This window comes from Pteropus medius, unplaced genomic scaffold, assembly GCF_902729225.1.
Source record: "Pteropus medius unplaced genomic scaffold, Ma_sr-lr_union100, whole genome shotgun sequence".
NCBI lineage: Eukaryota > Metazoa > Chordata > Mammalia > Chiroptera > Pteropodidae > Pteropus > Pteropus medius.
Window position 1 is genome coordinate 16709589 of NW_024354503.1, and position 26010 is coordinate 16735598.

General features: G+C 46.3%; 1 protein-coding gene, 1 non-coding gene and 1 pseudogene across 2 annotated transcripts; 1 reads left to right on the top strand and 2 right to left on the bottom strand.

Annotated features, from left to right (window-relative positions):
• Positions 1-1184: 1184 nt before the first annotated feature.
• NCR2 (natural cytotoxicity triggering receptor 2) lies at positions 1185-8390 on the bottom strand. Its single transcript, XM_039854839.1, is given in 4 exon segments — positions 1185-1255; positions 2089-2277; positions 7863-8204; positions 8342-8390. Coding segments are annotated over 4 exon segments (651 nt in total).
• Positions 3722-3840, top strand: LOC120596434 (uncharacterized; annotated as a pseudogene).
• A 9852-nt stretch (positions 8391-18242) lies between the features above and the next one.
• On the bottom strand, positions 18243-18348 carry LOC120596467 (U6 spliceosomal RNA). The gene has a single exon (XR_005651161.1). It is a non-coding gene; the product is annotated as a U6 spliceosomal RNA (small nuclear RNA).
• Between the last annotated feature and the right edge of the window lie 7662 nt (positions 18349-26010).

Sequence of the window (26010 nt, forward strand, 5' to 3'; positions counted from 1 at the left end):
CCAAAGCGAGCACAAGTAAACAGGTAGAATTTGCATGAATTCATCCTCCAGGATAGAGAGAGCGCTCCATAAAAACTTTGAAGCTGGATAACAATTGGATGACTTAATGGACCAGAAAAAGACAGGGTGGGAAAAATAAGAAGCAAATTGTTTTTTACCGTAGAACCTCAGAAAACCTTAGAAATTGGACGCATGGGTATCTCGGAAGGCATAGTAGAAGCGGAGACTGGAAACGCAGCAGTAGGCTTGAAGTCTGGTTAAGAAGTAGTTTTACTCCTAGCTTCTCTGACTCCTGGGACACTAAGAGTGGGCCAGCTGCTCTCATCCTTGCTCTTTCTTCTTGTTTGCCATCCCGCAGGGAATTCAAGGTTAGTCATTGAGAGCAAATCTCAGAGATGCTCTGCTGAGGGCACCAGGAATGACCGAGAGGAAGAATGTGTTACAAGAGGGGCCCAGTGAGTGAAAACAGGCAGTGGGGCCCCTTCGCTGTGCTACAGTTGGTGCCCCCAACCCTGGCATCCAGCTTTATACCCCCAGGAGGATAGTTAAAAGAGTCCTTTTTGGAGAAACTGAGCTGTCAAAGAGAACAAATGAAACCATGTTTGTCTTAGACTGTTTGAGCTGCTATAACAAAACTACTGCAGGCTGGGAAGCTTAAACATCATACATTTATTTCCCATAGTTCTGGAGGCTGGGGATCTAAGACCAACGCACCAGCAGATTCTGTGTCTGGTGAGGGCACCCTTCTGGCTCATAGAGGACTGTCTATTCACTGTTTTGTCACACTGCAAAGGGGCTAGGTTGCTCTCTGGGGTCTCTTTGATTAGGGCATGAATCCCATTCATGAGGGCTCCCCACTCAAGATCTAAGCATCTCCCAAAGGGCCCACCTTCTGATACCATCAGCTTGGGGGGTAGGACGTCAACATATCAATTTTGGGTCAACACATTCGTCCACTGAATGGTGCTGGCCCAGATGCAAACTGAGTGTGAGCAAGCAGTGGGCCCGAACTTTGGGAGGAGGCCAGTGCTGAGAATCCAAGGGTGTGCTCATGTTCTGGGAGGCTTTAGCCTTTTCTTTGCAGGGAATGCAGGTTCCAGAGGTCAGGGAGATTCTCCGGGGGGCTTAAGGGGGACTGGCCATTCTTCTTGGGTCCCAAGGCTCAGCAGGAAGGGCTCAGGGGTCTAGGGTCTGGCCGGAGCTGGGTGCATCAGAGATCTCCCTCCATGTTGCACATGTCGACTCCTTAAGACCCTGAGATGGGAGAGAGGAGAAATGAATGAAGTGACTGAAGTCCATTCTTTGATCCTATTACCCTCTTCCCACGCCTGCCTGCCTGACCTGATCCTATTTCCAAATCCTCTTCACTCTTGTGTGGTCCCTGCACCTTTCGCTTAGCTCTTCCTACACTTTTCCTAGTATGTCCCCTTCTCCCCAGAGCTTGTGGCTCTCTCTTGTGTACCCCTTTCTCCCTTGGGACATAAGATGAGGCAGCATCCTAGGCTGGTGGCTTTGGGTGGGCATTCCTGGAAGGACACATGGTTGGAAGGACTTTCTGTACAAGTCAGTATTACTGATGAAGGAATGAATCAGAAAGAGAGAGAGGGAGAGGAGTGGAGGGAGGGAAGGGAGAAACATGGACAAGGCACCTGAGAGTTTGCACTTGAAAGATGAAGAAGGGCTTGTAATGAACAGTGAGGTAGCTGGATTCAGTGCAGATTTAACTTGTAGAGCACTGTTGATAATAATTTTTCCTACCTCTGTGTTCTCTGGCTCAGGGGTCCCCAACCCCTGAGCGGCTGACTAGTACTGGTCCAGGGCCTATTAGGAACCAGGCCGCACAGCAGGAGGTGAGCAATGGGCAAGGGAGTGACATTTCATCTGTATTTGCAGCCACTCCCCAGCCCTAGCATCACTGACTCAGCTCCACCTCAGATAATCAGGCATTAGGTTCTCATAGGAGCACCAGTCCTTGGAGCCAAAAAGGTTGGGGACCTCTGCTCTGGCTGACCCTCCCTCTGGCCCTCTTTCTGGGGACAGAAGCTGTTTCCTGCTCCATATCCCCCCAAATTCAACCCAACCCTACTTACTGGACAAGCAAGGCTGACAGCACCAGGCTCTTGGCCAGGAGAAGTCCACAGAGCATGGAGACCAGAGCACTGGGGGCTGCAGGGCTGGAGCAGAGGGTGGAGTTTTGTTTCCTGGAGGACAGAGAGACAAAAAGGGGAGAACACCAGGCTGAGGTCAGAGCCTCTGTCTTGGGTCCCTGAGCAAGGCCTGTGTGAATGAGGGTCTCACCCTGAACTCACTGTGAAGGAACAGTGATGGCAGAGGAAACCCTGGGGGCCTGTCTGGCACTTCCTGTGATGAGACCAGGCCATGGGGGAGCCCAGGTGGCTTGCACGGAGGCAGAGGCTGCTATGGAAAGAGAGGGGACCTTGGTTAGTGGCAGGACAGCCTACCTGTTCCTGCTAACAGAAAAGCTAGAAAAGGGATCTGGGATGAACTGGGAACAGAAAACCATTGCCCTAGGAGAAAACCAATTTGGGGGTTGGGGACTGTGTTGTGAAGTCTTTCGGCTCGGGACTAGACAGACCTGTGGCCCAGGCTCTATCTAGTGCCTATAGAGGTATCACTGGGTTCAGCAGGAACACTTGAATAGGAATCAGGAGGCCTGAGCCTTCCTCCATGCGTTTCTACCTCTTTGCATGGGCCCTCTCTACCTCTCAGCCTCCTCAAGTTTGGACACAGTCACAGCCTTTAAGCTGCTCTCATCTCTGACATCCATGCCCTTTCTCACACTTCTGAGGCTATTAGGGGAAGGATACCCTTCGTAGAGAATTTTAAGGACATCCCTGTCCCACCTGCTTCTGTGGCTGAGCCATCGCGTAGGTATTTACCCACTGTCTCAGCAGCTTAGATAAGTACCTTTTATGGGACTCCTCTTGGTTCAGAGACTTTGTGAGCTGCTTGCCCACTGCTCTGCTTTCCCAGTAACATTCCAGATCCACCTGTGCTCAGAACTTGTGGTGGAGGCTGGGGGAAGTTACCTCTAGAAAAGTGATGGGGACTTTTGAGGATAAAGACAAAGTAATGGTTGCTGGGGGCGGGTGGCAGGCCCGGAAGGGAAAGAAGTGGCATCAGCCCCAAGGCTGTGATAGGAAGTGGGGACTCTCAGTGTCCTTGACTAGGTCTGAACTTCCACCCAGGGGCCATCAGCTCCCCTTAGGAGCAGCCTCTCCTAAAGCTGGGGGAAAGAGAGAGGTAAGGGCTAGGAGATGCCTGGAAGACAGGGTACCTGAGGGCCAGGAGCTGCCCTGGGAGGTCTTCCCTGGAGAGAGCTCGAGGCCGACGGACATGTAGGCAGGATTCTGTCCCACAGGGGCACCCTCTCTGAGGCTTCCCAGAATGAGTACCAGGAATAATCCATTTGCTCAGCCTAGAGGAGGTCTTTGGGACGCTTGGGGAAAATTCTAGTCCTGAGCTACTGAATATGTGATCTTTGGACTGGTGTTGGTTCACAAACTGTAACCTGCCTGAAACAAGGTAAATATAGAAATTGGAAGTAAGGATTTTTAAACCTTTATATCAATTTGACATTGTCTCAAGTTCTAAACATGTGATTAGTGTGGTTGAACAGGGTATAGATCAATTTGGGTGTTGTCAAATGTTGTGGAGAGCTGCACAAGGAGCAAGCATTGTACTAGAAACACATAGTAGGATCTATGACCATGAGACCCTGAACGTGCCGGATCTCATCTCATCTCCGAAGCTAAGCAGGGTCGGGCCTGGTTAGTACTTGGATGGGAGACCACCTAAGAATACCAAGTACTGTAGATGTTTAAAAAAAAAAAAAGGAAGAAACACATAGTAAGACTATGTTCCCGTGTGTGATACGTTGAAGTTAGTTGATCAGCTATCACCTAACAGTGTAGAAACACCTGGAAGAATTATCTTTATAAGTTGTTATTTTTATAATCATTAAATTTTTTTTTAAATTTAGAGTTTAACATGATTAGCTAATTTAGAGTAAGGTAGTCATTAGCTAATTCCCAGATAGCAAAACAAAAGACATATGTTTTCTGAACATAGCAGTAATAATAAGCCAAATGATGATAGCAGAATTGATTCCGAAGGTATTTTTACTTCTGAAATTATTTGAGAGTCTGGTTTTATTTGAAAATGTAATCCTTAATTGTGGTAGGCAGAATAATGCTACTCCCAACCAACCAAATGTCCACCAAGGTGGCAAAAGGGACTTTTCAGGTAAGATCAGGGTGAAATCTCTTGAGATGAAGAGATTATCTGGGTGAGGCCAACCTAATCGTTACTATTTGAAAGCAGGGAATGTTTCCCAGCTACAGTCAGAGAGTGATGCAAAGGAAAAGGACCTCAGGCTTCGAATGTGGAGGGAGGTGGCCACAGCCAAGGAGTATGGCCGACTCTGAAAGCTGGGGGACCTCTCAGAGTAGAGACAGCAAGAAAACGGGACCTTGGTCTGAAAGCAACAAGGAACTGAATTCTGCCTGAGACCTAAATGAGCAAGAAACAGATTCTCTCTAAGAGCATCCCGAAAGAAACAGCCTGCTGACAGCCTGCCGATGCCTTGGTTTTAGTCCTGTGAGACCTATACTAGACTTCTGATCTACAGAACTGTAAGATCATCAATTTGTATTGTTTTAAGCCACTACATCTGTTATGGCAGCACTAGGAAACTATGACGCTCCTACTGTGAGAGTTTTGTAGTTATAAATAATGGTGATGTACTAATATCCGATGAGTTATTTGTTCATCTGTATTGGCTAATGAAGCAAATCTATCATAATAACAACTGACATTTACATATAGACATAAAAACACAAGTTCAAAACAACTAACTTTTTTTGAAAAAAAGGGTATTGAATTAAAATGCTTGAGAGCAGTCAGTATGTCACATATAAAGTCTAGTGTTCTGTGAGCTGCTCGTGAAGTAACACTCTGCATTACTAAGACTAAAAACCTATCTACAATTGCCAAAACATTACTGAAAGACTACCACAGAGATGTTTGCTTCACAATGTTGGGTTAACCTGTGACAAGAAAGCTTAAGCATCACTTTCCATGGACTTTTTAGCTCTGTGTATTCAGGAATTGGCTAATAGTATGGAAGACCAAGTCCTAGAACAAATAAAGCTAGCAAAGTATTTTTCATGGCAACTTGAAAAACGTACATATGTTGCTAACATAGCTGTTCTTTTACTATATGTGCAATTTAAACACAATGATATGAAGGAATTCTTTTGTATCTTTTAGCTTCATTGCCAAAAACACAATCAGCTCTGAATTGTACAAAACGATGAAAGATCACATTATTAACAAGTGATTTGGGGGTTAAGTTTTATGTAGGAGTATGTTCTACTGGCTGCAGCTGCTGACACAATCATTCTAGACTAGCCATTCAGATTAGGGAGCCTTGGCCAGAATGTAAATCAATGCGCTGCTTTTCTTCAATGAGAAAGTCTTGCAGTGAGAAAAATATCAGCTGAACTGAACAGCTTGCTTTTCAATGTGGAAAATTATGAATTACATAAAGATGAATGTATTGAATTTGAAATCATTCTCTTTGTTATATGATAATATGGAAAGAGCACAGTTGTTTTTACACATCAAATTGCAATGATTGCTGAGAGCAAAAGTTCCATCGAGAATGTTTGATCTACGGGAAGAACTCCTGAAATTTGGCAAGATAGAAACCAGTTTGGTAAAGATGTGAATTGCTCAGTCAGACTTGTTTATAAGACAGCCTTGATGTTAGTATTTCCATGCAAGGAAAGAAGGCAACATGCGTTTCAATGGCAAATAAAACCTAAGGGCAAAAGCGAAAGTTAGAAGTTTAGAAGAAGAGTTTTGGGAATTGTCATGACATGTTTTTAATTTACCAACAGTTATCACCAAAATAGGTGATAATCTTGATATTGCATATCTATGAAAGTGCTCTTAAAAAAAACCTTAATAATTTGGTAGAATGTTTCAAATTTTATTTTCTGTCAAAAGAGAATATATGCAATAGGAAATTCATAGATTCAGAATTCATTTTTTTTTCCTCCAAAGATAATTTAAATATAACCCTAACCTTATAAGATAACATTTTGGAGCTAGCTACTGGTGGAGGACTGAAAACGAATCGCTTGCTTCTTTTTGTAAAAGCTAAAAGTAAAAATATTGAGCTCGTTGAAATTGCTTTAAAATTCTTTCTTGTATTTCTGTCAGCATAACTCTGTGAGACCAGTTTTCTACTATGAGTGTCATTAAAATATACCATCGAAACAGTTTCTTTATACATTTTTCCCCTAAGGGTTATGGCATCATTAATGTTACTCAGATTAGGTAAGTTAATAACCAAGAAGAATGCTCACCTGTCACATTTAAGCCTTTAAATGTGGATATACACGGTATTTATTCAGTGTAAATACTGGCATTTAATATGGAAAATTGCTCACTTCTAATTTTTTATTTAGTTATGACTGAGGAACAACAAAATGTTACAGATATAATGTTAAGCCACTACATCAATCACCTACAGGCACACTTTCAGTGAACGTGTGCAGTTTTTATAATTTCAATTTTTCCCCTGTATTATGTTTCTTCTTATTGCATTTGTTGAAATGTAATTTTATGTCTATCAAATCTAATAAGCATTTTGGGCTCGTATGTTGTATGTCTGCTTTTTGTTGTTGTTTCTAGTAATTTATTTTTATTATATTTACCAAAAAAATCATTGATGGATTGGAGGATTTTAAAGATCCTCCTCCGCCATCTTAGTCTGCTCAGGCTGCTTTAACAAAGTACCACAGACTGAGTAGCTTATAAACAACAGTTCTGGAGGCTGGAAGTCTGAGATCAGGTGCCAGCATAGTGGGGTTCCAGTGAAGTCCCCTTTCCATATTGTATCCTCACATGGGAGAAAGTGAATGAGAGAACTCTCTGGTGTTTCTTATAAAAGGACAGTAATTCCATTCGTGGGGCTCTACCCTTATGACCTAATAATCATTTTACAGAGGCCCCACCTCCTAACACCATTACACTGGGGGTTGGGATTCCAACATATAACTTTGAGAGATACAAACATTCAGTCCATTGCAACCACAGATATTTTGAGACAATTTGATTTAGCCTGAATTTGGCAAATGTTTTTGTGGAGGGCCAGAGAATAACAAATTTAGGCTTTGTAGGCCATATGGTCTCTATCACAACTACCCAGCCTTGCTGCTGTAGCATAAAAATAACCATGGATAATACCTAAGCAAATGGGCGTAGCTGTTTAAAAAAAAACCCTTGATTTATGAACTGAAATTTGAATTTCCTATAATTTTCATGTCATAAAATACATTTTTCTTTCAATTTTCCCCCTCAATCATTTGGAAAACCATTTTTAGCTTTCAGATTATTGTTTGCTGATCCCATGACCTGGACCAGAAGGAATGGACAGATTAACATGATACCAACCTGGTGGGTGTGGTTTGTGGCCACTGTACACACATTTACTGAGCCCCTACTATGTGCCAGGTACAGGTGCCTTCTCCAAAGATGCCGGACAGTCTTAGGCTCCCTTGTGGCCAGGTCATACGAGCTCAGACTGGTCAACATGCCCAATTGATCTGTTTGAGCATCTTTGGGGAGGCTTGTAATCATCAACACCGATAGAATTGAGATATGTGTGTGTGTGCACACACGTGCACACGTGCACATGAGAGTCCTCCGGACACGTGTTCTCAGTAGCCTTCCCAGGGGACCAGGATGGGGAAAGGGGGAGCCTGGCTTCCATAACTAGGAAACCAGGAGGAACCAAAAAGTAGCAAGGAGACCTCAGGGAAGGGGCTCACCTGGAGACACTGCCAGATAGAACCTTTTGGACTTAGAGATAGAGTTGCTGGAAGGGTGGTAGATTCTACACCAGTAGTGTCCTGAGTCTTCCTCCCTCAGACCAGTCATGGTGACAGTGAAGAAGCCAGCGCCAGGATTGTCTCAGATTGAGAATTGAGAGGCCTGAGTCAGCGTGTGGGGCCTAGAGCTGGCGACTAACCTGGCACACTCGTACACTGACACCTCCTTACGCCAGACTTTCTTCTCGTAGGGCCACCCCCTGGGTGGGTACTGGCACCTCACGAAGAGCACCTGCCCCATCATGCTGTGCAGTCGCTGAGCGTTTGATAGTGCCCGCGAGCCTGGAGAACAAGGCTGAAGGCCAGGGCTAGGCCAGGACTTGCCCTCTGGCCCCAGAGCTGCTTGCTCGTGCCTCGCTGTCCCAGCAGTTCTCATCACACCTCTCCTCCTGTCCTCATGCCTTTCCCTTCCTCTTCACCTGGGAGTAGCAGCAGCAGTAGTCCTGGGAGTAGGGTTCTCCAGGACATCTGGCCTTTTTCCGGTGTGCTGGTGGGAGGGGATGTGTTGGGGTGGGGGTGCTGGGGAGAGGGAACTGGTACCAGCCTGATTCTGCTTAGCTCTTCCAGCACCTCTAAGATAGGCAAAATCTCAGGTTTGAGTTGGGGAGTGGGAGACAGGGAGGGCCAGTTCTGCCAGTGGAGGGAAGTGGGGACCTCCAGCTGCAGGTTCGAATCTGACCCTGCTTGGTGGTGCACAGCTCCAGGTCTGTGAGAGGCTGTTCCTCTCCTCTGTGCCCAGCTGCCCCTTCCCCCTTCCCAGACCTACCCTGGGGGAGGAGCTGAGAAAGTCAGAAGGAAACTGTGGTCAAGTAATGGACTGCCTACTCCTTTCCTCCCCTCTCCTCCCCTCCCCTCCCATCCCCTCTCCTCTCCTATTTTCTTCTCTTCTCTCTCTGTCTCTTTCTGTCTCTCTGTCTCTGTCTCTGTCTCTCTCTCTTCTGTCTGCCCTTCCCCTTCTTTTCAGGGCTCTGGGTTTGTCCCCCTCCCTAGGAAAAGTCACGCCGAATGTGGGTGACAAGCTCAGGGGCACTTAGAGGTCTGAATGAGAGCCCTTATTCCCACTCAGAAGTGGTCAGAAAGTTTATGCCGGGGCCTGCCTTGTGGTTTAGTGACGTGTTTCCACCTGGGGAGGTTTCGTGGGTACTGGAGGGGAGAGGAGAGAGGAGGTGGAGATTAAATTCCAGGAAGGATGTGTAGAAAGGGTCTCTGAAAGGAGGGGGGACGGGAGCTGGGAGCAAAGAGAGCAGGGGTCTTCAGAAAGGCTGGTGAGAGGGATGGAGCAATGTGCGGGTGGGAGGAGAAGGGAGCACAGGGACCTGGACCTGGCATCACCTCTGCACCCTCGACTCCCACCATCTAAGGACACTAGAGAAAGATTTGTGTAATTAACGCAGAAACAGATGACAGACTCTAACATCCCTTTAGTGAATGCTAGCACTTTTAAGATTTAATTTTTAAAAAGATGCAATTTACAAAGAAAAAAGATTTTAAATATATATCTATATCCAATAATAATTTTATGTATTTAATGACAATATATTACTCAATAAACATATTATTTAATAAGTATGTGTTTAATAAATATATTTAATCAATCACATATACATTTATATATTTAATAAGTTTAATAAATACATATATATATTTAGAGAGAGAATTAGGTGCTATTTGTAATTCAGGTTGTAGCCACTGCGGGCTTGACCAGTCTAATGCCTGCCATAGGGAGCTGTGTGTGCAGTTACACTGAAGATGGGAATTGGAACCTATCAAGGGGACTTGATTCTAAGTTAACTGCTTTGCACTCCCCTTCAACCCAACTCCTACTCCTCACTTTGCCTCTGTGCACTGCCCTTCTCCTTAGAGTAGGAGTGAGAGGAGACTGAGGATGAAGGCAAAGGGACAGACAAAAGGAGGATGGATGCAGCAGGGGCATCGGCTGTCAGTGCCCGAGGGACCACAGCGGGGAAAGCAGGATGGAGCTTTAGAGCTAGAAGAAAACCTCTGGAGAAAGGCCAACCACCGACATGCACGACGTTAGTTTACGAAGTGTGTTCGTGTGCCCTCTCCTAATGCCCACAATAGGTTTGTGAGGAAACAGGCCTGGATCCCTCAGTGACATGCTCAAAGTCACACAGTGAGGTAGTGGTGTTACCAGACCAGGCCTCCTGGTTTACAACTGGAGCCTTTTGGCTGAAGGCTGTCTGGCCCACAGATAGGACAGAAAACAAAATTGCATACACAAGCAGAAGCGATTCTGGCCTTCAGCTGGGCTTGGCGTCCCTTCTTTGAACCTAATTATACACCAAATATCGGGAGGGCACTCTCTAAGGGGAGGAAGGTGGCCTTCGCCTAGGATGGCACAGAGATGTGTCACTGTGTATGAGGGTGTGGATGGAGCAACTGCTTTTCCACGGCGATTTCCTTCTTGTCTGGCTGCTGCTGACCACTGGGAAGGGATGCTTCCTCCTTGAAGGCCCCCTAGATTACTCTTTGCCCACATTCTACTATCCTTGTGGTAGACTCTGGGCTCTGAGTTGTTCTCAGCTGTGTTGGTGTGGTTCTTGCTCCCCAGGGGTTAGGAAGTTCTCCGAGGGTGGCATCTGCCTCTTTCTCCCCGCTGGTGTGAGTAGGATGAGTGCCCTCTGCATCAAGTCAGGGTCTCAGCATCCCAGGCAAACACTCTGTTGGAGCCTTCTGGACCCTGGCTTCCTTCTGGCAGCTGAGACCTGGAGCCCCAGGTATGGGAGTTGAAGGGAGGGCGCCTGGGCTTAGGGTGGGGCTGGCTCCCAGGGGGCTCAGGACAGCTCCTTTCACAGTTCAAACTTTTGCAGGAGGGGCAGGGACATGTCACTGTGGTGAGATTTAGGGCTTCTTCAGAAGTATCCTCAAGAGATGAGGTCAAGGAGCCACTATCACATTATTAGGGCAAGATACAGCCCTAAGTCCTGTCAGAAGGCATGGGGTTCGGGGCTCTGCCCACTCTCTGAGAAAGGATCCCTGGAGCATCAGCCCTCACTGTTACACTCACAGTTGCCTGGAGAAGTTTCTGGGAGAAGCTGAAGACATTACATTCCCAGGGTGTCCATTCCTCTCCTCCTCTCCCAGAATAGATCTGGAAGCGGACGAGAGCTCAGTTCCTCTATGAGTAAAATGGGCACAATATGCCTTCTCTCCCAAGTATTTTGAGATATCCAATGTCCTCCCTTAAAGCTTCCTGCCTATGCCCCCTACCCTGGGGACACTGCAGGGCATCTTGGCAGCCCAGGACATCAGATTTGAGTGGGCTCCTTTCTCCTCAGCCTGCTCCGTAACAGACACAGGTGTCAACTTCACAGGAGCTGATCAGAAGCAGCTCTGATTTCATTCCAGGTGGACCTGACCCCACACCCACTAACTTAGCTCAGCATAGATTGTCTTCCATATCCTGGGTGCTTTATACTGATCACCATTTAACTCTTCTGAGTGTTCTACAAGGTGGACGTTATCAATTCCATTGTTACCAGTGAGGAAACTGATGGGACATGTGCCCAGGCTCATGCGATGAACTGTTTCCCTCAGTGCCTGTGCTCTCCAGCACCTGCCTGCAGATGGGCCTGGTGGTGGGGGTTCAGTCTGGGTAAGAGGGGTGGACCCTGTTCATGGCAGGGATACAGGACCAGGCTGGGGAGCCTGGGCTTCATGGGGGAAGCACTCAGGAGCCAGTGTGGTTCTTGATGAGCAGAGAGGTTGGACCTCTGTTTAAGGGAGCCCTGATCTGGAGGGGAGAGACTACATGCAGGGAGCTCCACCAGGCACCTCTCACTGTCTTTTATGAGGGCTTGGGGAGGAGAGAGTAGGGAGTCCAGGGACCTGATCTGGACACATCCGTAGGTCTTGGTGGCAGGTTGAATAAAAGCAATAGAGGACCGATGTATATACAAGCAAGTTCTTTCTGTTTGTTTCTTTTGGAATGTGAGACAAGACATACAGGTTCTAACTCAATTGGCCAAAATTTCCAGCATATGTCGTGCAGTCCAGTTTTCAAGAGTTTTGTTGTTATTGAATGATCAGTGTCTGTCTATTTTGTCTATTAAGGCCTGTTTAAGGCATGTTTTGGAGGATAAGGATTGGGAGGATAAGGATAAGGGTGTATAAGGATTCCAGAGCTCTCACTGAGGTAAATTTGTGTCTTGACTCCAATTAAAAGAACCCATTTCACTCTCCTAATCAATGAAGCCATCCATATAAAGCCAGGCATGTATAGGAAGAGAGAGCAGCATTCCTGCATGAGGTAAATGTCATTTAAGGTTTCTACATGCCATTGCTACTTTTCTTAATCTTACCTGCCACTTTGAGCCAAGGACAGCTAACCCCAACCGACACCAGCTGACCCTCAACCGAGCCACAGATACATGAGCATTATTGTAGCAATAGCTGACTAAAACGATATATCGGTTTTATCACTTAGTCCTACGTTCACTTGGGAATAAGAAAGAATAAAAAAAATATAGGCTAAACTACATAGTTTCTTTCTCTCTCAAAAAAAGTTCAGAGATAAGGAATCTAAGGCTAGCGAGTTAACTCCAGAATACCAGGGATCCAGAATCCTTTATTCTATTGCTCCACTATGCAGCCATTCCCAAGGTTACCAGATAGCTCAATAAGGCTGCCAGGGCTCCAGTCATCACATGTCCATGCTGGATAGCAGTGTGGAGAAAACCAGAGAAAAGAGATTGTACCAGTAATAATTTCATGGGGTTTTATGGAAGCACAGTCGACACTTCTATTATAAATCATTGTCGGATTTTAGTCACATGACCTTCATTTCAAGGGAAGCTGAAAGTATAGCTTTTAGTGGTGGTGGTGGGGACATATTGCTACAAAGATAAATTCAAGGTTCTTTTACTGCCGGTGGGGTAGAGAGGAGAAGTTTTTTTTGTTTTTGTTTGTTTGTTTGTTTGTTTGTTTGTTTTTACTATTTTTGGTCCTCAAATATTCACCCTATCAACTTGCAAAAAATTATCCGAAATGCACTGTCCAAATTGAAAACCCACTATATTGGATGTGTAATTGTGTACAAGTGAGAACATTTCAGTTGCCTGTGAAGCCCAGTGAGAAGCGTGGAGTGCCCTGCAGTTGTGTCTCAGTGGTTCCCGCAATGGATAGATAAACGGGGTGCGAGGTTCTAGGGTTTCCCAATGTTTAGTTCTGCCAGATGTCTGGGGCCACAGCCAACCCAGTCCAATTCACACGAAATCATTAGTAACTTTAACCCCATCATTTCATGTTTACTTCACAGTCAACATTCATTACAGAGTAGAAGGAAAATGTAATTTGTATCTAATACTATGTAGAGACCTTGCCTACTGCTCACAAACTTACCCACTAAAGAGACTATTCACAATTAATTTATATGGTAGATGGTATTTTGGTGTTTACTATTGCGTCATACATTCTCAGGGGTGGTGAGAGTCTGGGAGTAGGCATGCCCCGTATCATTTCAACCATGCACACTTTAGGATGTGAGGTCTCTGTTCGCCCTAGAGAGAGGGGCTTAATGGCTGGTCAGGACCCCTGAGCCCCAATAAGCCTTGAACCTGTCCTTTTTCTGGAGTGATGAGGGTGGGAGGAAAGCCAAGGGTAGGAAAAGAAGGGGCACGGAGAGGAGAGAGGAAGTATATGTTTGAGTGGGGGTGGGGATGGGCAGGGGGAACCAAGCAGCACCCACTGTGCCTGGGCCCCCCAGGCTGAGCAGGGTTGAGGCCCCTGCAGGGGAGAGATGCTCCTAGCAACTAGGGTTCCCCCAGGGGCCTCCACCCTCCCACTGCCCACAAAACACAGCCTGCTAACCTCACACTTCCGCAATCAAGACCTTTCTTTTACTGATCTTGCACCTCGATGAGCTGAGGCCTCTGGGCAGTCATTCTATACTGCACCCTGCACACCCCAGCGCAAGGAGAAGGCAACATGGCCTTGGAAGCCTCACAGGTGCTGCTGGTCCTGCTGGTGCTTGTGGTCTCAGGCGAGAGGACAGACTGAGGGGGCAAAGGGAGGTAAGGAGAGGAGTGATGAGCTGGGAGGAAGCAGGTGAGCAGATGTGGTGGTGAGGCTGGAAGGCCATGTGTGGTCAGGTTTGGGGTGAGGGGATGCCCTTTCCTCAGTCTGACGAATGCTTCCTTTGCAGGCTCCTGGGTTCAGAGACTAGAGGCAGAGTGTCTTGCAATGCAAAATGGTGGGGGCAAACACTCTTTCTTGAGAGATGCAAATACTCACTCAAAGGAGGAAATTTACATAAACCCCAAATCTGATATAGGAAAGAGGTAGATAAGCATATTTACTTAGCCTCTACTTCTAAGCCCAGGACATTGGCCTAGGACTTTCAATAAGAGATCTGAGATGACTCTGGCTCTGGTGTCATTAATGTCACCATCGCTGAACTCAAGGAGGACACAGGAAGCTACCTGTGTGCAACCAGGAAGGACTCCAAAGTCTCATCATTCCACACAAGCATGACCCCCTGGTGGTGACTCCAGATGAGCTCTTTATTGAGGGAAGGGACCTTTCTGGGGGTGTCCAGAGACATAAAGCCACTCACCCCCTATTCAACCTTCTTTACCCCAGATCTTACCAGTTCCCTCTTACACTGATTATATGCAGTTGGATCACCAGTCCCCGGATTTAGGCTGTCACTTCCATCCTTGGGTGTATTGACCTGACAGGTAGAAGTTACATTCAGGGCCCTATTGGGTGGAGAACCCAGTTCACCCTCTGGCTCAGGCACACCTTACCCCAGAACTGGCCACCCTGTGTAGGCACAGGGTATCTGTGTGGGACCCTGTGCTCTCGTTCTCCCCCAGGCTAGACATGGGTTTTTTGGATGTACGTCCGAGGTAAGATCAGAAGGGGCTCAGATGGGTTTCTAATGGTGAAGGGACTAGGGTTTTGGGACAAGCGCCCTGTGCTATCTCCAGTGGACACCTCCTGAGTTCTCCTTGAGCGCAGGAGACCCAGTATCAGGCTTCTCTCTCTGCCCAGCGTGCTCCACCTCTGCCCTGCCTCTCATTCCAGCACCTCTGGGAGAAGCTCCCTCCCCTGAAGTCCCAGTCAGCCTTGGCCTGAGGGACCCTGAGGGGCTGGCTCTGCACCCCCCCATCATCTAAGGACTCTGGGGCTCACCCTTTCTCCCTTCTGGGGGCTCTGGGCTGATGTTGCTTTCTCTGTATTTTCATCAGTCACACTTGCTTTTACAGTCATGGTCAGTTCAGCCTCTTTCAGTGGCTCTGAGCACAAGTAGATCTGGGATCTCAGCAGATGGGAGGGGTCTGGGAAGGGTTAGACAGGTGACTGTGTGGCTTCTGACTAAGTAAGGGGAGTCTGGGGGCGGGGAATCATAGAATCTGAAATGGGTCCCCAGGCTTCAGCTCAGAGTTGGACTGGGCTGAGATGAAGGAGCAGCTCTAAACTTCCTCCATGAGGGAGCCCAGAAACAGCCACTTCTCAGAAATGAAAGGACTTCTATTTGTGTTGATTCACAAGTGAGGGAAATGAGGCCTGTCCAAGTCACTTGGCTCCTTCAGGGCCGAAGCAGGACTAGGACCCAGGCCTTCTGTCTCCTGGTCCAGTGCTCTTCCTGGCTCAGATATTCTCCAGGACACCTCTGGGTGGTCTCCATCCAGTTTTGCCTATTGCATATCTGATGTCTTCTCCCTGTACCCCACCCTTGTCTGCTTGTACCTCTAGCTCCATTGGTTCTCTGCTCCTGCACCGGCCCATTCTCTGCTACCAACCCCCATGACAGGGTCATTCCTGTCCCTGTGACCAATTGACTCTGGTCCCTTCCAAGTCCCTTGGAAGCCTCTGACTCTCAGAATGCAAGATTCCTCCAGACCTGGGCTCAAAGTGCTTATTCCCCACCAGACAGGTCAGAGGGACTCTAGGTGTTGCCCCCACCTGTCTGCAACCTGGGCCCCACTGCCTCTTCATAGTGAGTTCATGTGGGCCAGGCCCAGAATCAAGCCCCAGCTCCAAGAACTTCTGGATCTGGACTCGGGGAGTGCAGGAGACAACGACCACCCCAGCTTTTGTCCTCCTTGCTTCTTCTCCTTGGTCTATCTGAGGATACAAAGTCCCCCTCCTCCAGTTCTGCCACCACCAGTGCCCTGGTCCCCATGCTGTGTGGACTCTTTGCAGCCAAGGGCCTGGTGCTGTCAGCCCTGTTTATGCTCCTGTGCTGGGGGTGCTGGGTGAGTGGGGCTGGGTTTGACTTGGGGGTGGAGGGCAGGAGCAAAATGGAGCTGGGAACACCTGTGCTGGGAAAGATGGTCAGCGAGAGGGGAGAGGCAGAAGTCACAGAGGTGGAGTTTGAAAATCATACTTGATACTGATTTGAGTTTCCCTTAATCCTGCTCATCTCTGCCTACTCATTTGTTTGTTCTAAGCCCCCAAGATCCCTAACCTTCAAACCTGCAGACTTCTTGCTCAATGTACCCATAAGCACACGGACATAGACACACATGCACACACACACACACCCCTTATCCACTTCTTCAAGACAACCAACCTATTCCATCAGAAAGAAGTCACCGCTGGAGGAATGACAGAGACCTGGAGAGGTGGGGCAGGCTGGGAAGAAGAACAGGACCAGACAGCGCATATACTTTGTTTGTGAAATTCCTTCTTCTTACTCCCTGAGGCCATGAGAACACTCTAGGAGCAGAAGCAAAGTAGGTTTCTGATGGCCCCAGCTCGGCCCAGGCCCAGGAGCAATGCCCACACTCCCACATCTGCTGTTGCCCCTCCATGACCACTGTGATGCTTTTTGAGGAAAGGGCCGTTCTGTGCCTGTGAGAGATGCCTCCTAGCCCCTGAATTTATGACTGGTGGAACCCAGGCTTCCCCAGTGTGCAGACCCACCCGGTTCGGACACTCTGTGCATATGGTCCAACACCCCAAATGGTGGGGCCCAAACCCAATTCAACCTCTTTTCCCCCAACCTTAAGATCCTCTTTCTCCTGATCTCCTCCTGCTTCTCAGTTCATAAATCACCCAGACCACCACCTCTGTCAGCTCTGGTTCCCCTCTGCCTCCCCTGGCTTCCATCCTTTTCATCAATTTGAGCTGCTTTGCCTTACACTCACATCCATGTGTCTGCCCCCAACTGTTCCCCACTCTCAGTTTCTGCCTCTTTAGGAGCTCTGTAGAGGACTCCTAGTTTATTCTTCTAGAGCAATTCTGTCATTGCCACACCCCCTCTTAGAAGCCTGCCGGGATTACCACTCTACAGGAAATGTACCCCAGCTTCCTCAGGGCCAGTATTGTCCCATTTCTGCCACCTCCAGCTCAAACGTGTCTCTGCAAACCCAGAGAAAACCCCACTGTCTTGAAAAGGCAAGTGGTATGTGTTTCTTCCTGTGCTTAGATTTTAATGGCTGCACTTCCAAGTGTGCAGGGGTAGAAAGGATAATCAGGCCCACTGGCATTTCTCTCTTCCTGCCACCAAACTTTGCAAATGAGGTCAAATTTAAAAAAGAAGGCAAATCCCAGTCAAACAAGAAAAGTAACCATCAACAGAGATAAGGTTTATTTTCTTCATGTTCTAATTTCTTAAAAATTAAGATTAGGGTGGGAGGATAGGATGGATGTTGTTTAAGGGTAGAAACTTGCAATGAGTAGTAAATAAGCCCTAGAGATTTGATGCCCAGTGTAGTGAACACAGACAACAATACTGTATTATCATCATCAAACCTGCTGAGAGGTGAGAACTTAATTATTCTAACCACTAAAAAGAAATGATAATTATGTAATGTGCTAGAGGTGCTAATTATCACTGTAATGGCAATCAATCATATTACCATATATAAATGTATTAAATTATCATGTACATCTTAAATTTATATAACGTTACTTGTCAAATATATTTCAATAAAAAATTAAGATCAGAAAAATCAGAATGTCAGAAATAGAAGGCTCAACAGCCCAAAATACAAGCAGGAGAATATGCCTCTATTTCCTTCCTTCATTAATACTCTGACAATTAAATACCTTCCACATCTGAGGAAAATGAATCACATGACAGTAAAGATTCAACATAAGCACACAGAACACCTGAATTTAGAATTAATGACAATAATTTGTAGAATGGAAGAGAAACTTTCAATAATTGAAACAATCATCCTCAGAGATATTAACAAAGACATTGCGCCTTTTATTAATCAGGCATTTACAAACTTAAGCAAACTGCAATATTATTTTTATTCATTAATTTGACAAATCTTTAAAAAGATTGCTCATACACGGTATCAGTGAGGGTGTTCCCCACAAGTGTTATCACATGTTAATGGTGGGAATATAAATTGTCCAACATTTCTGTGTGTCATCGTTACGTAGGGCCATGCTAATCTTCTCTGTATCGTTCCAATTTTAGCATATGTGCTGCCGAAGTGAGCATGTGTTCAACAGTTTTGAAAGTGAATAGGAAGAATCTATGAAGTTTAAGGTGTGCATTCTTTGACTTGCTGATTCCGCTTCTATGTACTCATCCCTGAGAAATACACACATACATGGGCACAAAAGGACACGTACGAAGATATTCATCACACATTGTTTATAATAGTCCTTGTTGAGAGTTTAGCTGAGCTAAATGTATTTGCTGCCTCTGCACCCATGTTGTTTAGCTAACAGGCCTGCAGGGACCCTAAGTGGACACTAGCCCCCTCATGCAAATGCATGCCATAGATTAATGGTTCCCAACCTTTTAGGCACCAGGGACCAGTGCTCCTATGAGAATCTAACACCTGATGATCTGAGGTGGAGCTGAGGCGGTGATGCTAGCGCTGGGGAGCGGCTGCAAATACAGATGAGGCTTTACTCACTCACTCGCAGCTCATCTCTTGCTGTGTGGTTCAGTTCCTAACAGGCCACTGACCAGTATCAATCTGTGGCCTGGGATTTGGGAACCCCTGCCATAGATAACAACGTGCAGAGTCACAGGCAAATGTAAATTCCTGATCTGACTTCCCCAACAATCCTTGTGATCAACAGTCTTCCCTGCCTCCCAGAACCTGCACCCCACCATCCCCACCAAACCCCAGCTATTTTTGGTGTGAATTGACCACTCTGGCCTCAGCCTGGAAACCCTAAAGCACTCCACCTACAGACACTAATGAAGGCATTTGCCCCAGATCCTGACTCCATCTGTGCCCTGCCTTGATCTCCTCCTGTGGCCCCTGGAGGCATACTGTGTACTTCCTCCAGGATCTGTGAGTGATAAACTTCTCTATTTTAGTTTCTCTTGTGGTCTTTTGTTGAACCTCTGCTCACCATCCGGCACCCTGTACTTAGCTTAAGAACTGTTAATTTAACAAAGTCATAGCAGCCCCACAGGGGAACAATAAATAACGTTGCACCTCTTCTGTGTAGCATCATGGAGCAGCTCAAAAAGAATGTGGAGCATCTTATATGTGAACATAGCTCACATATAACATCTTGTTAAATGGAATGGTTGCTGCAGAATGGCACTTATAGTGTAATCCCACTGACGTAAAGTAAAATGAATTCAGACTCTGCATTTGTATGTGCACATAAGCCTCTATCTGTAGAAACACAGAGGTTGCCTGAAAAGCTGAATAATCACTGGACATTGGAGGTAACTTTTGAGGGAAGGAGCCTGATTAGTGTTGGGGGGAGGAGGGGTGAAGGCAACTTTAATTCTTAATCTATATACTAAGCAGTGTTTGTTTATAATAGAGTCTTGTGTAATGAAAATAATATTTTAAAGATTATATTATGTGAACAAGTATTTTAAATGGTAAGGAAGGTGGAATGGGGGAAATGGGCAATACAAGGGACCCGGCAGCCTTTGCTTCCAGAAGCCAGCTCTGGAGGGGTGTGTGGTGACAACCCCGGGCCAGTATGCAGAGTGTGGGCTTCCTGTGCCCTGTGGTGGTAAGGGACTTGTCTGAAAGTCCATGGGATCGTTAGAAATTAAATGAAAGTACAGGGGAACCAGTGAGAATATACTATTCAGGAGATAGGCCTACAGAGAGGGGCAGGAGGCAAACTTATGGCCAGGAAAATCATGACAAGAGCCCTTGATGGCTGGTGGAGGGGCTGGTGAAGGGCGTGATCAGTGGTCTGCTAGGGCTCCTGCATCTGCAGAAAAGTCTGCAGGAAGGTTTCCCATAGTGGAGCAGAAGGAGCGTTGCCAGGCCCTGCCTCAGGCCTTGGGAAATCTTCCCAAGACCCTCACAGAGCCTCTGACCTGAGACTGGGCTTGTCCAGACAACTTCAAGTGTATCCTGTACTGTCCAGTTATCCTGGATGGGAGGAGGGGGGATGGTCTGCCACAAACACCCCTGTCATTGCTGTTTCTGGGGTTCAAGGTGGGAGCTGCCTCCAGGCACTCATCCTGGGGATGCCAGGGCAGGCCAGTGCTAGAGTGGCTACATAAATTCATCTTAAGTCAATTCACTAAGGCTGCCAATGCATCAGAACCATTTAGAGTGCACCTATGGCATCAGACAGACTTACATCTCAACTCCAACTTCTGCAAAATGGAGAAGACAGTATCTAGTTCACAAAATTATTGTGAGGATTAAATGAGACATTGCATATAAAAACTCAGTGCTTAAATATCGGCTATTATCAAAAGTAAAGGAATTCTAACTTCTTTTTATTTTTGAAAAATATTTCTTTCTGCACTGTATAAATCTATTAAGGGAGCTACAACATCTCTAATGTTTATTTGTTCTCAAAAGGGTCCTATCATTTAAAAAATAAAAGTTAAGCAGCAAAAGGGGGCATGTCAGACTCATATTTCCTCAGGACCTGGAAATGTCCCCACAGTAAAACAGGAGAGGGTATTCTCTAAAGGTACATCAAACTCACATCTACTCCCCCCAAATTTTAGATTTCAAGATATCTAAGTCATAAAGTCATGCCATAAAGAACTTGGGCTCTTGAGACATACACTGTGTTTAGGGTTCTTACTCTGCCTCTTTGGGGCTCTGAAGGTTTTGAGCCAACTCCTAAACCTCTAAGTCTCGGTTACCAACTTTCTTAAATAGATAGTAATGGATCCCTAATGTGAGTATCCTGGGAATAAATGAGTAAAGCCTTCTAAACATTTATAGAAGTGCCTGTTTCATGGTAACTCCCCAATTAATGTCTGTCATCATTAATAATCAACGTCCACAATATCGTGTTTGCTTGACTTTTAATTACATATATGTAGACGTGAAAGAACTGTACAGAAATCTTCTAAAAGAAAATAAAAATAAATTTTATCTTTTTTTTGTGTGTGTGTGTGTGGAGCGAAACTTTCTTTCATGATCCCAATGTCAGAAACTATATAGGGAAAAATGGTAAGTCATACTTTATACAAATTGAAACTTGGAGATTATAAAAATATATGATAACATTTAAAAGGAAATTACAATTGCTAATAAATATTTATTTCCTATTTGGAAGATAAAGGATTATTAGACTTCATATAAAAACAAGTCTTTGAAATAATAAATGAAAATGAATATTTCAATAGAAAAAGGGGGTAGGTCTGTGAGTGGGTAATTTTCTGCAGAAGAAATATAAATGAATAATTTTAATAAATATATTCAAAGTATATATTATTAAAATAGTTGCAAAACCTCTCTTCTTATCAGATTGACAAAAGTTAAAATAAATGATGATAACTAGGGTTGGGGAAATTTTAGGAAAAAGGGAACAGTATATTCTGCTGGGTGAAAATAATTGATACCACTTTTCTGAAAGAGTGTGGTGAGATTAATCAAAACCTACTTAAAAAAATATTTAACTCAGCTATTCTAAATCTAGAAATTGAAAAAGGGTATAAAGGCTGTTGTTGTATTGTTTTGTTTTCAAATTTCATCAAAATAATGAATATGTAGATCTTCAAACTTGTAGCTCCAAAATGATAGATTATAAACTCATATTAATAAAAATGTAGCAGCTCTATGCTCCAACACTCTATACTCCAATTCTCTTTCTCCCCAGGGAATCTTTCTGAAGCACATTCACGTTCATTCTTATACTGATAGTTTTCTATTTTGCAGTTTGGAATGTTATCCATTAAACATGTACTACGAAAGATGAGGCTTGCTTCTCTTTCCTACTCCCATGCCTGTCCCTTCTTCTCGTCTGTATTCTCCTAATAGTCAAATCTAGTTACTAGTAAGATTAATTCTTAAATTTTATATTTCATGACCATGTATATATTTTTCATGGCCCAGTCATATAGTTTATTAAGATTACATTTCCTTTTTGGTACCACTTTTAATTTTCCATGATGTTATTAATTACCTTATTTTTTACTTGCTTCATATTCTATGTATCATCATGAATTCATGTCTAAATTTTACCCTCGAATTCAAATTTTATCTAATATGTTTGAACATTTCAGTTCATCAACTGGTTTTGTTCTTCTAGCACATCTCCACGTGGTCTAATGTCCTCTCGTCCCAATTGAGACTAGTTCCCTTTGGGCTTTGGGCACAGCTGCCTTCCTGACGCATCGCTTCCTCTCCTCCTTGGGAACCTCCTTAGTCCCCATCCAGTGCTGACAGTGCTTTCTTTTGATCCCATGTTCAACTCTTCCTGTTTGTTCTCTCCTTGTAGGACAAGGGTTGGCAAACTAGAACCCTTGAGCCAAATCGGATCCATTGTCTGAATTTGTAAATAAAGTAACTGTAGACATTCTCCTGCATTTGCACGTTATCTATGGAAGCTTTTCTGCTACAATCGCAGAGATGAGTAATTGCAACAGAGATCTTATGACCCACAAGTGCCAAGATATTTACTCTCTGGACCTTTACAGAAAAAGTCTGCTGACCTCAGAGATGGAAGATGACCAGGAATGGAGGGGCAGCTAATGTGTTTCTGAAGGAGAAGCAACACAGGGAAATGAAGAAAGAGAACACAAGTACCAGATATAGGTTTGATGGAAGAAAGACTTTCTGAAGTGACCGAAGACATATGTGATGCTCTGTTAATAATCACTGAAAGAGGTATATCTTTCAGCACAGGCCAGATTTTGCTGGAGTAATGAACAACCTCAGTGGGTTCACACAAATAATGTTTTCCTTGCTCCTGTGAGGTCCAGCACCATGACTGGATGATTTTTCAGGGCAGTAGTTCTCTGCGTGTCAGTTCGGCATTGAGGCCAGGAGATCAGACACCATCTGGGGGTGGCAAAGGATGAGGAACCCCATCAGGTATCGAGGCTATCTATGCAGAGTCTTCACCTGCAACGTGGGCTGCACCTCCTATACTTGGCCCTTGAAGGACACAGAATTAATGCTGAGCTTTAGCAGGAGTATGGAGAAGTGGAAAGAGCCCTGACTCAACCAGGGCCCCACTCTTGATTAGCCCACTCATGTGTTTTCTCAGGGGGCGGTGGTAGGAGGTATTGGGAAAGAAGAAGCTCAGACCCGGTCAGCTCTTAGACATCTGGCCCTGAGCATTCTCCTGGGCTCTTAAAAACCCCTGGAGGGGATCCAGAACAGAGAACTCCAAACAGGAAAACTCAGGGTAAAAACATCTAAGGGAAGCCCTTTGGAAGTTAACCTTGAGCTTTTGACCTCACAGACTTGATGGGAGAGAAGGTGTAATAGTCCTACTTGACAGACAGAGAAACCGAGTCCCCTCTGTTCCTGCAGCCACATTGAGAGGGAAGAGTGGGCAGGTGGAGCCGCCTTTCCTTAACCCTCCTGGTGTGATCTGAGCTTCTCTCAGATTCTTCTCATGCCCTGAATCTTGGGACAACGGGAAGAAGGAAGTACTCCCCAGAAGGTCAACAGAGTAGGATTCCAGTGGTAACAGGACCCACCCAGGACTGTTTCCTTTAACAGGGCCACAGACCATGCCATTCCCTGACAGTGACCCCGTCCCCTCGTTCCTGGGCACCTCCCAGAGCCCAGTTCCCACATAGCCAATGAGCCCCAAGCTCCTCCTGGGAGAACTGCGCCTATGAAAAGCCAACCTTTCTCAGGATTTGGGACCAGAGACTGATTTGGGCCCTGTCTCTGCAGTTTCCATTCCCGGGGATCCCACAGAGCTCTGACAGGACTGAAAGCCGAGGTGTTCGCCCCACCAACACTGGCGACTCCACCCTCTAAATGCTGTTTGCTGTGAAAAGAGGAGCCCCTTGTCACACCAGCTAAGAGTAAATTAGAAGGACGGAGGGTCACAGGAAGTAGAGAGTGGGAAGAAGGTGACCTTGGGACCCTGCTGTGAAGAGAGAAAGGGAAGTGAGGAACCGCGGCCCTGTTCCTACGTGCGAGCGTACGCGCACGCTCGCGGTCACAGCACCGTCTGGCCAGCAGGGGGCAGGGCAGCCCTTGTGTCACCCGGAGCGCTCTCAGGGCTGGCCCCCGCGGCCGTGCTGCAGACGACCGCTGGCTGCACGTCCAGTCCTGCGAGGAAGGCGGGGCAGGAGAAGCTCTGCGCGCGCGGAGGCCTGGGTCCCGGTGTTGCCACCAATTCCCTGGGGAACCTGAAGGGAATCACCAGGACTCCACGTGCTTCGGTTTCCTCACTGTGAAGGGGGGAGGGGGGGGTAGCGACGACCGTTTCACAAGGATTTTGTGTTAATTAAATAAGACCAGTGGTTCCCAGACTTGTCTGCACACTGGGATCACATGGGGAGCTTCAAAAATATTGATGTCTGGCCCCGCTGCGCTTGTCCCATGTCATCGGTCGGGTTCGTGGCCCGGGCGTTGGCATGTTTTCCCCCACAACCCCGGGGTGATCCTCAGATGCGGAAGAATTGGGGAATTCCAGAGTTAGATACTCTTGTGACCAGGCTTTGTACACTCTGAGTTGCGAAAGTGTTTTTACTCTTTTTCTTAAGATCCTTTCCTCTCCTACTTTGTTCTCATAAAATTGAAGTTCTATCTCTTCTCTCCTTGCATCTCCTAGCTCCTGCGTATCCTCTCAAAATGGCAAATGCAGATTTCCTTCGCTATGTGAACTGGAACTACGCAAATATTCACTCCAGCCCAGGTCCGATTTAGATAAAATCTTTAGCAGCTTTAACTCCCTATTTTATGTTTACCTCACAGTCAATGTTCATTACAGTGTAGAAGGGATGTGTAATTTGTGTCCAATGCCGGGTAGAGTCCATGTGTTCTGCATACAAATCAACTCACTAAAGAGATAATTGAACATGAAATAATGTATTTTTGGCATTCTGGTGTTTAATACTGTGCCATGCATCTTAGAGCTGGTAACAGAGGCCTATAGTTGGGAAATTGCCTGGGGGTTGGATGGCCTGGGAAGGCTTTAATGAATGGTTCCTATTTGTTGTAATAAATCCAGACTCATAGGACACATTCCTTGGGGCTGTGAGAGTCTGAGGGTAGGTGCGCCCTGTGTTATTTCAGCCATGCCCCCTTCAGGCTAGGAAGTCTCTGCTCTCCCTGGGGACCAGAGGGGCTTAAGGGCTGGTAAGGCTTCAGACACTTCCCTTGAGTCCTTTCCTGGGATGTTAGAGGTGGGCAGAGAAAGCCAGGGCTCTTGAAGAATGAAGCAAAAGGGAGAGACATTGAAAGGAGGGCAGCCTCTGACTTTCATCCAATAAGTGCTGGTTGGGGTTGGGGGTGGCAGAGAGAGCCAAGCGGCAGCCACAGTGCTTGGGCCCCTAGGCTGAGCGGGGCTGAGTCCTCTGCAGGGCAGACATGTTCCCAAGAGCTGGAGGTTTCCCTAAGGGTGCCCCAGCCTCCTGCTGCCCATAGAATCTGCCCTGCAGGCCTCACTCTTAACCAATCAAGGCCTTTCCTTTCTTAATCTTATATCTCCATGTGCTGAGGCACCTGGGCAGAGTCAGGCCCAGCTCCTGGGTCAATCTATCCTGGAACCACAAGCCTGTTACCCCATCACCCACTCCACACACCCCAGCACAAGGAGAAGGCAATATGGCCTGTGCTGTCTCCACAGGAGACCCCCTGAGCTTTCCTTCCCCATGGGGGACTTGATATCAGGCCTTTCTCTCTGCCAGCCCCACCCCACTCCACCCCACCAAGTCCTGCCTCTCTCTCTGGCAGCACTGGGAGAAGCTCCCCACTCTGGGGCCCCAGTCAGCCTTGGCCTGAGGGAC